Consider the following 14,502-nt stretch of genomic DNA (forward strand, 5'->3'; position numbering starts at 1 on the left):
GAGTGTCTATGGCCAGAGATTTACGATCTTGAGCAGGGAGAGAAGCCCCTGGGGCCAGAACTGAGAGGGAAATGTGGTATATCTTCCAGCCACAGGCAAGGTACTTGGGTGCTCCCTTTTCACAGGATCTGAGTGGTGTGGTTTGGACCCCAGCAGAGAGTTCTGTGGCCTGGGATAGGTCTGTGGTCTGAAGGCAAACTGGTAGTGCTTTGGCTAACTGTTCTAACTTGCCACCAGAGTCAGGCTATAAGAGGGAGCCCTGCTAGGTTGGGAGTATGAGTGCATAGCGGGTCTCACTACCACTTGCTAACCTGTAAAGCCTGAGCTGCCTCTCATTCCCCATCCTCGGTCTTAGGCACAGCAGTGATTGTTCTGCTCCTCACTGGGAAGCTTTTCCAGTGGCCTGAGAATAGACCTTGAAACTCACTGGGGCTGGTGCTTGCACCCACCTTTACGGACCCCCATGCAGGCTCACTTGACCCAGTTCCCAGCTGTACTATCTCTGCCCTCAGAGGCAAAGTGTGGGACCAGGACCACTGAATGTTTTACCACCCAACCCATCACCTGGGAACCTGAGAACTTCATGTAGAGAACAAAGGTGTAGATGAGAGACCATCTAGACCAGATGAGATCATCTTTCTTACAGGTGAGAGCCAGTGACCATGCCAGCTGGCTCTCATCTATAAGCACCACCTTCTGGCCTTAAGATTATCTGCATAGTCCACCTCAATATCTGCCACAAGTTCACAGCATTTGGGAAGATTACAAGCTTCACAGGATCTCTGCTACCATTTTTATTCACACCATCCTTGCTCATTAGGAGACCTTGGGCCTGCTGACACACCAGGCACATCACTACCACAACAAGCATTTGAGAAAGCCACCATACAAAGATTATGAATAACCAAAGAAATCAATCAGAATCCATGCCACTGATACGGTTTGACTATGTCCGCGTCCGTATCTCAACTTGAATTGTATCGTTCAAAATTCTCAGTGTGAGAGGGATCAAGGGGAAGGTAATTGATCATGGGGTCTGGTATTTCCTATGCTATTCTTGTTATAGTGTTTAAGTCACATTAGATCTGTAAGTTTATCGGGGGGGGGGGGTTCCACGTTTGCTTCTTTCTCATTTTTCTCTTGGCACCACTGTGTAAGAAGTGCATTTTACCTCTCACCATAATTCTGAGGCCTCTTCAACCATATGAACTGTAAGTTCAATTACACCTCTTTTTCATCCCAGTTCCAGATATGTCTTTATCACCAGCATGAAAATGAACTAATATAGTAAATGGTACCAGTAGAGTTAAACAATGCTGAAAAGATACCCAAAAATGTGGAAGCAACCTTGGAGCTGGTGACAGGCAGAGGTTGGAACAGTTTGGAGGGCTCAGAAGAAGACAGGAAAATGTGGGAAACTTTTGAACTTCCTAGAGACTTGTTGAATGGCTTTGCCCAAAATGCTAATAGCAATATGGGCAGACCAGGCTGCCATGGTCTCAGATGGAGATGGGGACCTTGTTGGGGAACTAGAGCAAAGGTGACTCTTGTTATGTTTTAGCAAAGAGACTGCTGGCCTTTTGCCCCTGCTTTATAGATTTGTGGAACTTTGAAATTGAGAAAGATGATTTAGAGTATCCGACAGAAGAAATTTGTAAGCCACAAGGCATTCAAGAGGTGAGTTGGATACTGTTAAAGGCATTGAGTTTTATAAGGGAAGCAGAGTGTAAACGTTTGGAAAATGTGTAGCCCAACTATGCAATAGAAAAGAAAAATCCTTTTTTTGGGGAGAAATTCAACCTGACTGCAGAAATTTACGTAAGTTGCAAGGAGCCTAATGTTAATGCCCAAGACCTTGGAACAATGTCTCCAGAGATGTCAGAGACCTTCACAGCAGCCCCTCCCACCACAGGCCTGGAGTCCCAGGATCCCCATACTGTGTGCAGCCTAGGGATTTTGTGCTCTGTGTCCCAGACACTCTAGCCAGTGTACAGCTGGACCAACATACAGCTTGGGCTGTGGCTTCAGAGGGTGGAAGCCCCAAGCCTTGGCAGCTTGCACATGGTGTTGAGCCTCCAGGGCACAGAAATCAAGAATTGAGGTTTGGGATCCTCCACTTAGATTTCAGAAGATGTATGGAAATGCCTGGGTGTCCAGGCAAAATTTGCTGCAGGGTTTGGCTCTCATGGAGAACTTCTGCTAGGGCAGTATGATGGGAAATGTGGAGTCAGAGACCCTGTATGAGTCTCTACTTGGTCACCACCTAGTGGAGCTATAAGAAGAGGGCTACCGTCCTCCAGTTCTAAGGATGGTAGATCTACTGACAGCTTGTCCCTTATGCCTGGAAAAGCCACAGACGCTCAACAGCAGCCTGTAAAAGCAGCCAGGAAGGAGGCTATACCCTGCAAAACCACAAGGGTGGAGCTGCCAAACACCATGAGAACCTACCTCTTGCATCAGCATGACCTGGTTGTGAGACATGAAGTCAAAGGAGATCATTTTGGATCTTTAAAATTTGACTGCCCTGCTGGATTTTGAACTTTCATGGGCCCTGTAACCCCTTTGTTTTGACCAGTTTTTCCCATTTGGAACAGTTGTATTTAACCAATGCCTGTACCCCCACTGTATCTAGGAAGTAACTAGCTTGCTTTTGATTGTACAGACTCATAGGCAAAAGGGACTTGCTTTGTTTCAGATGAGACTTTGGGCTGTGGACTTTTGGGTTAATGGTGAAATGAGGTAAAATTTTGGGGGACTGTTAGGAAGGCATGATTGGTTTTGAAATGAGAGGACATGAGATTTGGAGGGGCTATAGGTGAAATGATACCATTTGGTTGTGTCCCCATTCAAATCTCTACTTGAATTATATCTCTCAGAATTCCCTTGTGTTATGGAAGGGACCCAGCAGAAGGTAATTGAATCTTGGAGGCTGATCTTTCCTGTACTATTCTCGTGATAATGATTAAGTCTCAAGAGATCTGACGGGTTGATCAGGGGTTTTTGCTTTTGCTTCTTCCTTGTTTTTCTTTTGCCACTGTCTCCTGCCATGGTTTTGAGGACTCCCCAGCCATGTGGAACTGTAAGTCCAATTAAACCTCTTTTTTTCTCAGTCTTGAATGTATCTTTATCAGTAGCATGAAAACAGATTAATATAGCCACTGAACAGACCCAGAAGCAAAGCCAAATGAGCTTAGTAAACATACATCATAGACACATCCTCACAAAAAGCAAAGTCTCACCCCAAGAAAAGCAAGAATAAGAAGTATTTCTCCAGTTGAGACAAAAATTAGCACATTTTTACTGGATACTGAATCCTAAACAAAATGAAATGTTGAAATGCCAGATAAAGAATTCAGAGTAGGTCTCTTGCTCCAGCCATAGCTTGGGGTCGATCTCCACTCCTCTGTGTCCTCTACTTAAGGAGACCCAGGTGACTGTCATAGTCTCTGTTGCCTTGTGACCTGCAGGTACTGGGATGTCCATAGCTAAGATGCCAGGACACCCTAGTAGCTAGAGAATGAGTTAGGAAATACATTTAAAGGGGTGTTGGCTCCAGATGGCAGACTAGAAGAACTGCATATGCACTGCTATCATAGAGAGGAAACAAACGGGCCAGTGAATACTGGCATTCAAATTAATCTCTATTTTTCCTGGAATTTTACCATTGGATTTCCTCTCATTTTATTTACTGATTTATATCCTGAGTCTTTTATATCTCCTTAAATATTTTGTTGTAGAATAATATTTATACTAGCTTTATACTTGTCCTAAAATTATCTGGCTGTAATTTTAATATGTTTCGTAAAATAATGCTTATAAAAGAATCTGGCTACTTTCATGTTCATTTATTTTTACTTTTACATTTGCGTGCATGCGCGTGCGCGCGCGCACACACACACACACACACACACCAGTCTATTTTGTACTGATTCCTTTTTAATTTTTTTTTTTAACTTTAAAATTAGTTCTTGAAAACCTGAGTATTTGCGGGAGCACATGTGAGTAAAGACAATGTCCATGAAAAGAGAAACAAGTTTCTCTGGCTCAGAGTAAAACAATGTATGATACTGGTTTTTGAATTGTTTATATTTGAACACTTGTGCACACATGCATGTGTATGCATGTGAGAGAAAGGTGGGAGAGAGGGAGAACCAATATATTTGTCTTCACCCCAGTAAATAATGGTAGCATCAGGAACTGCTTATTTTCCTTCATGAGCCCTCAAGGTTTCATGTCTCTGAAATTCCAAATTCTGCCAGTGTCTTTTCTTCTTCCCCAATACTCTTTGATGGTAAATTGGCCCAGCTTTATGTTACAAGCCAGTTCTTTTTTTTAAAATTTTTTAATTAGTTTTCTTTTCTGAGGACGACTATTTTTGTGCCATTTCTGCGAGCTTACTTCAGCAGCGGGCACCTGCTCTTCGTAGCTACTCTTATCTTGGTCCTTTTACAATATTTGTCATCTCATTTTCTTTAGTGCTTTGGCTTGGGATTATTGATAACTGTTTTATTGAGGATGAAGTTTTATTTTCTGTTTCTAATTTTCTTTGTCACATTGAATTAGATTCAGAGAGATATAGGCACTGGTGATTTTATTTCATACTTCATAAAGATAAATCTCTTCTATTTTGAATTTATCCTTTCTCTCTGTGAGTTTCAAGTTCTGGCTTAGTGATCTTTTAAAAGGCTTTCTGAATATCACCTGGACTCTGGATTGACTAAGTGCCAGGAACAGTCTCATCAAGAAGCAGGATCATAGATATAACTTCCCACATAACTCCTGTGAGACAGGTGACCCTTGAGCAAAAAGAATTTGTTTTTTGCTTCTCTTTCCTTCCTTCCCTTTTTCTCTTATCTCTGCTATCCTTAATTATTTCTATAGTTCCATTCTAAAAAAAATAATAAAAGACAATTTGGGTGTTACTTAAACTTTTAAGGAAGGAGATGTTCTGTAATTTTCAATTTTAACAAAATAATAGATTCATAATTTCTGCATGTGCAAAGATACATTAGTGTTCATTTTCAATAGGTTTAATTTTGCATATTTTTACATTGGCTAACTGAATTTATGTTACATTTCAGAATTAATGGTGTTATATGCATGTAGTCTAGAACTAAGAATGTCTGATTCGTAATTAGAGTATATATTTCTAATACATGTTACCTCAAGGAGATTGAAACAGATATGGCATTTATTGTAATGCCAGTCCTAACAACACCAAACAGATTATTTCGTTTCCTCCTTGTTTATAATATTTCCAAATGTATAAAATTCCTTTGGCTTTTGATAGTTCGGTTGATTTTCTTTTCAGACTTCAAGTGCAGTGCTTATTAAACTGGGAGTTTAAAATGTTTCTCCATGTGAAACACCTGACATGCTGCAGATTTATGAATTATTTTGTAAAATGTTTATAAATTTGTTTAAGTTCTATATCTTAGTACTTCAATTTCCTTACATAACACTCTGTATCCTGCTTCTGTATTTAAAATTTTGCCTCCTACTCAAATTGTATTTGAAAGAATAAAAATACGTGTGTAGGTATACGGGATTTTTATACATTTTGAACTGTATTTGAAAGATTATATATGCATTTTCTAGTATAATTTGAATACAAATTGAATACAACATGTAAGTATAGGTATGGATATTATACTTGCAGACATACACATGCAGACATATATAAATTTGTTAGTGTTGAAAAAGGTGCAACCACTAATTCATATGAATCTATAAAACATGTTTAAAAGTGGGCTTACTTTGACTTGCCACAAAGATCCTTTTTGGAAAAAACCAGGAGCCAGAAGTAATACTTAGTTGCTCAGAAACGGATTCATCATCAAGTTTCTGTTAACACACACACACCACGCACACACACACATACAGACATACACACACCATCAAGGAAAAATAAAATAGAAATTTAAGGTGGTAATTTGAACTAGGTTTATGTTCAGAGTTAAATTATATAATTGTTCATGTTACTCCTGTTTATAACACTAGTCATTTTCTTGACTCAATAAGTCAACTTAGAGAATAGGAGCTTCAGCTATCGTGTCGTGTAGTTAGTCTTTTTAAGCAAATACTGTCTTTCAGCTTTACTCAAGATGTTGTTGAAAGAGTCATTTTTCAACATAAATTTCTTAGGACTGGTTGTAAGCTTACAAAAAAATCTAAATTCTCATCATTTGTCTGAGTGGTTAAATACTCGGTTCTCATGGTTTCTATATGATGACCACAACGCCCTCCCTCCCCCCACAAAAAAAGGTGGAACTAACGTCACTATATAGCATCTCACTGTATGGCATATGTTTGGCTGTGTTGTTTTAGTCCAAGATTCAAGTGTATTTAACTTTGAGTTTTCTTCAAAATACAGCATGAGTTCTATCAGATTTACCTCAGATTTTAAATATGAATATATTGGAGGCTTGACCCAATGCATTCTCTGCCTCTGCTTGTCTAGCACTTTAGATTTCTCCTATAAATGAGGGATATTCTCAGTCTTTTAAAAGTCTTGAATTGGTTCTTGGAGACACTGACCTATAAAGCAGCTTGAATTAAATAACTGTGAAAAAGACTATTGATCAGTTGTTCTTACATGTCACACAAGATTAAATCATGTAGGATATTGGAAACAGATAAAGAGAATTATATCAAGGAACTATCCAAATAGTTAATTTACATCAAAATATATGTTTTATAAAAATATAGACTATAATTCTTCTAATTGAAATCATTGGCTTATAAATTATATGTATGAATTATGTATCTAAATTTAAATTTTTTTATAAAATATATGAAATGTGGATTCATAGCCTAAATAGAAGAAATCCTTTTTCTATTAATAATAAAAAAGAAATTCTTGAGTTCATTTACAATATATAGTCCATAAACTTCCCTTCACCATCAAAAAGTAAAATAAAATAAAAAAGAAAGGTTTGCCTAGCCTGGCCAACATGTTGAAACCCTATCTCTACGAAAAATACAAAAATTAGCCAGGCATGATGGTGGGCACCTGTCATCCCAGCTGCTCAGGAGGCCAAGGCAGGAAAATAGCTCGAACCCAAGTTGCATAGGTTGCAGTGAGCCGAGATTGCACCACTGCACACCAGCCTGGGTGACAGAGTGAGACACTGTCTCAAACAAATAAATAAATAAAAAATAAAATAAAGAAAGGTTTGCTTACCATCTGTCAGACCATGTGCTTACACTGCTCTGCCTATTAGAATCCTTTTCTGCCTATTTCTTTTCAAAAATGCTATATAGGTATCTAAGATTCTATTAAATATTGCAGAATATCGCAATGAAGAGGATTCTATATGTTTCATAAATTAATTTTATATTTCAGTAGAGAAGACCAATTTTAAGCTTATTCATTCCTGATAATATTTGTTAGAATGGTCCTTGATATTTTATTGCCTGCCTTGATTTTTCCAGAGCTCCGTATATGCATGCAGGATACCATCTGAAATCATGCAATTTATTTGATTTAAATTGTTACATATTAAGCATCAGTACCGTCTTATTTTCTTCTACTTCCGTCATTGTCGCCTGTCTTTTATCTGATGGCATCATCTTTCCAACAGTGAATGTGAAGCCCAGTGATTCCTCCTCCCTCCTTACTACTCTAACTCTGCCTCATCTACTTACTGACCATCATCCATATCTCTGGCCTATGTCAAAACTATGTCTCAAATCTGATATATTTTATTACTGCCTTTGTGTAGGTTCTCATAATCTCTTATAAACAATGAGACAGTAGCTTCCAAAATGATCTTCATGCTACCAACCTGTTCTATGTTAACCCATCTTCTGCTACATAACAATCAATGTTGCTCCCATACTTAGAAATAAACAAACAAACAAACAAACAAACTTAAATATCTTCAAGGGTAAAGGCAAAATTCCTTAATTTGACTTTTCTTGCTTTTGCAGTAGTTATCACAGTCCTTAGCAACTTTTCCCTGTTATTACTGTTTTTAGGCTACCTCCTCACTTTCGTTTTTCCCATATCAATTTTCTCGTATGTTTTTACATATTAACATTTTCAGGCTGTTATTCAAAGTAGTCCTTAATTGTGTATTCTATATTTAATATTTATTAATAAAATAAATTGTTTTAAATATATTTTTAAGGCTAAATGAGCAAAGTGATTTTCCCCATTTATTTCCAAGAAGACTACAGAGGTTAAGAGTACAGTAATGACCATGCTATAATTGAGTATAAGTATAGTTATTGATGGTATGAATACCTAAGGGTATAAATAGCTGAATAGACAAAACAATAACATAATGAATAAATTATTTATTTGGGTAGCTCATTAAAAAAAAATTCTTCCCTTATTTATGCTCCCAATTTTGTGGGACACTAAAAAGATAACAGTGCTATTTGATTATTCAGTCATGATTTATTTTGCACCTAGCAGTTTTGGTTGAAATTTTTTGTTTCATATATGTATAGGTTTCAAGAAATCATAAACTAATTTTTCAAATTAACAAAATTGTGTATGTTTATATTGTAGAACAATGTTTTGATATATGCATACATTTTGAAATGGGTAAATCAAGCTAATTAACATATGCATTACCTTACATACTCATCTTTTTTGTGACGAAAGCACTTAAAATCTACTCTCTGAACAATTTTTAAGTGCACAATATGTTGTTATTAATGACAGTCATGGTCATGTACAATTGATCTCTTGAATGTTTTCCTTCTGTCTAACTGTTGCCGGGGACCAGCATCTCCCCTAATTCCTCCACCTGGCAGTCTCTGAGAAACAACAACTTACTCTTTGCTTCTATGAGAAGTAGAGTAATTTTTATGAGAAAATATTCCTTTAAATTGCATATACTGTTAGATTTCTATTCATCAATTTATAGGCAAAAAAAATCGTATATGTCTTAATATTACAAAATATGTTCAAACACAGATACATATTGCTGAGTGGTATTTTGTCATCACACATAAATATTTATGGTAAAGTAAACATATAGAATGCTTAGTAATTATACATTGACATTTATTAAGATTTTTGAAGCTAGTGAATTTTTTTTATTTTTGAGACTGAGTCTCACTCTGTCTCCCAGGCTGGAGTGCAGTGGCATGATCTTTGCTCCTTGTAGCCTCCACCTCCCACATTCAAGCAATTCTCCTGTCTCTGCCTCCCGAGTAGCTGGGGCTACAGGGAAGTGCTGCCACGCCTGGCTAATTTTTGTATTTTTAGTAGAGATGGGATTTCACCTTATTGGCCAGGATGGTCTTTATCTCCTCCCCTTGTGAACCACCTGCCTCAGCCTCTTAAAATCCCACCTGGGATTACAGGTGTAAGCCGCTGTGCCTTAATGAGTAGACTTTGTTCCACTTTTTAGCAGTGATAACTACTTTATTTCCTATTATCAGTTTTGGTACTTTAAATCAGCATTTAAGATTTGAAAAGTTGTCCTTGGAAGTACTCAGTGTATTTTACACCATGAATTTAGGTTTGCTGACACTAGGGAAAAGAGCAAATTAGAATATATTAATCTATCTTTAAGCACACACTTATTTGTTTTCAAGTGTTTACTGCCAGAAATTGTACACTTGAAAAGTCATACAGTATGTGCTTTTCATTTTTTTTTAATACATAACGACTCTGCTTCTAGCTATGAGTTTGAAAAAATCTGTCAGATTCCACTAAATCCTGAAATTATTTTATGGTGCAAATTTAGAGTCACATTGAAGCCCTCACATAAAATATATTTTTCCATCCATCAAAAAGTAGCCTGTCTGACATATGCAGAAGCAGATTCAAAGATATAAACCTGTAGGTAAGATTGCTAGTCTCTAGTAGAGATTGTTCCTTGGAACTTTATTTTTTACAAAACATCTGTGTTATCTCCTCAGTCTTGGCATTATCAGTCCTCTTGACATACAGCCACATGCTTTCCTGAAAATTTGATCCTTGTAATGACCCTACATCTTAGGCCACCTGTTATGTGAGAAGATAAAACAAACCTTCAGCACATATGCCAAATAGTCAAGAATTGTCAGTTTTTCTCATGAAATTCTTTTTAAATTAACCAAGTTGGAATTAGGTACTCATAAGAGAATACAGTAAAGAGAAAAACATAATACCTATGCAGTTTCCTTAGGACCTGTGATCATGTTGTGGTAGTGATTGTGATTTTAGAACGTGTTAATTCTCTAGCTTTTCTCCCTTTAAAATTACCATAGTATATTAACTGAGTCCCATTATATGACTCAATAGTTATATTTATAGTGATGTTATTTGAAGTAAACTAAGTGTACTGAAGTTGTTTTCTTAAGACTGGGTAATATCCAATTTTTTAAAACATTTTTTTCACAAAATGTTTAAAGGAATTATACTAAATTTAAAACAAGTATTAAAAAAAGAGAAAAACAGGACCTTGAGAGGAAGCGATCTGGATTCTTTTATTTACTTAACCACGTGACTTTGGATATATCACTATTATCTTTTGAACTTCTACCTATCTCATCTTTAAAGTGGGAAAAAGAATATATCTTCTGCATATTGCAAAGCTGAATTGAAAATATCAAATTCAGTAGTACATTTAACAGTTTTAAAATGTGATGATCCAAAATTACAAAGAAGTACTACTAAAGGTTAAAGAAATATTAATTGTTGAGATCCACATTAAATTTAAGCTCATAGGTCAGAAAATATATTCTTAAAACTTCTGTGACACCATCTAGTAAACAGTGTAGGTGGCCAGGCAATAAAGATGTCAGCCACTTTTCCGCTATTTATACCTTTTATTCATCATCTCTTTTAATCTTTACAACTGTTCTGTGAGATTACCAATTTCATAAAACTCTGATCCTCAACTTCCTAAATGAAAGAGTGCATATAGGTCAATCTCATTCCAACACAGAGGACCGTATATCAGTAGATTCTTATAGTATTGTCAATATTTATTATGTTGACATGATAATGTGGAGATTCGGATCATTCTTACACATTCAGGAACCAAAAGCTTAATAGTGGAGGCAAACCATGCAAATGGTTTTAACACAAAGTAGTATGTATGATGAGTTCCTAAAGTGTGTGGCAAGTAAATTTTAGAGCAAAGTGAAATAATGTGTAGGATTAGTAAATAAGTGAGAGTATAGTTGTTTTGTTTTGTTTTTTTTTTTTTCAATACTCATTTTCAGTAATGGTATATAGGAGATAGAGATTCAAAAAACAGCGCCTTAGAAACTTATACGTGAAAGGATGCCCTGAAAAGGATCAGAACAACAAACGGAACCAGGACTCTCCTGGCAAACCACAATGGAAAATCACTAAAATAATTAGAGCATTTTGATTTTGAGAAGAAAATAAAATATTAAGTAAATAACATACCCTTAGGTGTATGTTTTTTGTATTGTAAAGGTATGAATTGTTTCAGTTGTAAATGTTGCCTTGTGCAAGCATATGTCACAAAGAAATGTGCACTTAGCATTATAGCAATTACTTTCTGCCCACAACCAATATAAAACAAATTTAGACAGCTGTGAAATCCACTGGTTTACAATACATTGGATTTAGTCTTACTGAGCTAGGACACTATTAGTCAATTATGTATAATACGATTTTGCCAGTTATTCATTTTAGTTCTTATTTCAATTTTAATGATAGATATTTAGAGTTCAAAGATGTTGGGGTAAGTCATTTATTCAACTATCTCCTCCAATATATTGGAATTATATATTTATAATTACAAAAGGTCCTTGATATATCTGGAGCTTTGAAACTGCAAGTTGGGTGACTCTTGCCTTTCTTTCTTCCTTCTTTCCTTCCTCCTGTCTCCCCTCCTTTTAGTAAAATATTCTGTATCGTAAAGTAACTTACGTGATTTCAACACTATGTTTTTTTAAGTTATCTTACAAATTGAACATACCAGTAAATACATTTTGAAAATAATTATTTTAATATTTCCTGTGCTTGTTTCATGATTCATAATTTGCATGATAGTAGTTACTCGATATTTGGAACTCTACCTTGCCCACAAATTGGTACAAGTTCTTTCCTTGAACTGATCTACATGTTGTGATAGATTTCCACTTATCCAGCTGAAGGACTACCTCTCTGTCTCTCCATTTGCATTGACTCTCTATCTGCAAGTTTCATTATCACCTTTCAATTTCCCTCAAGTGAATACTTTGTATGTAAAACACTTCTCCAATCCTGTGTGCCAGAATTTTTCTCTTCAGAGCAGAACTAGCTTAGTTTCATGGAGGATGATTGGCCAAAGTGGTATTTGAAGATAATGGCAGTTACTTGATGGAGGGTTAGACTCAGCTAGAAGTCTGTATATACAGGTAACTTCAGATTCTGAAAATGAAAAAATGCTTTATTTTTCATTTGTTTGCTTTACCTTCAACTACCGCACATTATTCAAATATTAATTATGAAGTTAGTTCAGTCCATAGAAAGCATTATGGAGAGTTCTCAAAGAACTGAAAATAGAACTACTGTTTGACCCAGAAATCCCACTACTGAGCATCTACCCAAATAAAAGGAAGTCATTCTACCAAAAAGACAACTTCACTCATATGTTTTTCACAGTACTATTCACAAGAGCAAAGTCATGGGATCAATCTAGGTGTCTATCAAGGGTGGACTGGATAGAGAAAATGTGATGCATATACACCGTAGAATCCTACAAAACCATAAAAAGAATTAAATCACGTCCTTTGCAGCGATATGGATACAGGTGGAGGCTATTATCCTAAGTAAATTAATGCAGAAACAGAACATCTAATACCATATATTCTCACTTTCAAGTGGAAGGTAGCCAATGGGTACACATGAATGTAAAGATGAAAACAGTAGAAGCTGGGAACTCCAAAAGTGAGCAGTCGAGGAGAAGGGTAAGGGTTGAAAACCTACCTGTTGGGTTCTAGGTTCATTATTTGGGGAGCAGGTTCAACAGAAGCCCAAACTACAGCGTTATGCAGTGTATCTGTGTCACACATCTGCACATGTAAGCCCTGAATCTAAATTTTTTAAAAGGGAAAGATAATTTTAAAAATGTATTTTAAACGCTTCAACAAACACACAAAACCAAAAACAGATGCTTAACATAAAGTAACACCTTGTTAAATACTCTGGTGATGACAAGAATTTCACCAGAAATTCTAAGGATTATATTGCTAAGGATACTGAATTAAATAGCATTTAAGGTTTATAAGTAGTGATCTCATCTGTAAACCTTATTTTACATTAAATACTTCATAGGGAAATTCTGCTTAATTGGTAATTCAGCTCAATAGTTGTTTTCTGACGTGTCTCAGAAGGCTATAATAGAAATTTGCTAATGCTTATTAAATCTTTCAGCCAATGTGGTAAGTGTTGTGGTAATATATATTATATTTTCCCAGGAAATTAGGCAATATGTATTATTTATTAGTCCTGTTATAAATTTAAAAGTACTGCATACTATTGGTTCAAGGCAGGAATTAAAAATACAAAAAATAAACGTGAAAAAATGTTTACACTTAAAACTTTAATATTTCAGATGTGAGTGTACATCTGGATGGACTGGACAGAACTGTAGTGAAGAAATAAATGAATGCGACTCTGATCCATGCATGAATGGAGGTCTTTGTCATGAATCTACCATCCCTGGACAGTTTGTATGTCTGTGCCCACCTCTTTATACTGGACAATTTTGCCACCAACGCTATAACCCTTGCGAGCTACTTAATAACCCTTGCAGAAACAACTCAACATGCTTGGCTTTGGTAGATGGAAATCAGCATTGCATTTGTAGAGAAGGTAAGAGCTGATATGGATTTTTTAAAAAATAATTACCTAATTAGTTTGTGTATTTACTGTGCCTATGGGATGATGGCCTTTTAAAATGAGTTGGAAAATTCCTATGTACATTGTGGTTAGGTGAGTATCTGACTTCAAATCCAGTTATAAAAATATGTTAGAGAAATACACCGAATGACTTAATCTAAGAATTAACCACTTGGAAGAGGAAAAAGAGTGAAGCTTTATAGCCTTTTGGCCTTTTTTTTTTCTTTTAGAAGTTGTCTCTCTTTTAGTAACAGTTTCTCTTTCTAAATAATCCTGTTCATATAGTGTTCTTGACAGTAGCAGTTAGTTAGAGATGGACATGGGTATAATCAAGGTTAATGAAATGCCTTATTGTACATATTCTTCTGGAGCTATCAAAATATTACTTCTTTCTACTTAGATTGTTTAGTTACAGTCACATAACTTTATAACTTTGGTGGCTACTTTGTCTCATTAAGAGAAAGCCTATGCAAGAAAGAATGAGCGATTCAAGGAATACTATTGGAGCTCCTGGATCCAGCCATACCTGAAGCCAAGATATTTCTCACTTTCTGGGTCACATCAGCCAGTAACTCTCCTGACGTTATTTAACTTTCTTGATTGGGGTCTCTTCCTATGCAAGTGAGGAAAGTCTCATTAAGGCACATTGGTTTGGGTACATGTTCACGGTTCATGTGTTGATGGCTACTCACAAG

General features: G+C 36.1%; 1 protein-coding gene across 1 annotated transcript in view; it reads left to right on the plus strand.

The window, feature by feature from the left end:
- The window catches only part of LOC141584199 (uncharacterized), a 195,700-nt gene that overhangs the window by 78,373 nt on the left and 102,825 nt on the right, over nucleotides 1-14,502 (plus strand). Inside the window, exon 5 of the mRNA XM_074397101.1 lies at nucleotides 13,521-13,780. Coding sequence (XP_074253202.1) covers nucleotides 13,521-13,780 — 260 coding nt within the window. The remainder of the gene's footprint in view (nucleotides 1-13,520; nucleotides 13,781-14,502) is intronic.

The sequence above is a fragment of the Saimiri boliviensis genome, chromosome 4, assembly GCF_048565385.1.
Source record: "Saimiri boliviensis isolate mSaiBol1 chromosome 4, mSaiBol1.pri, whole genome shotgun sequence".
Taxonomy (NCBI): Eukaryota; Metazoa; Chordata; class Mammalia; order Primates; family Cebidae; genus Saimiri; species Saimiri boliviensis.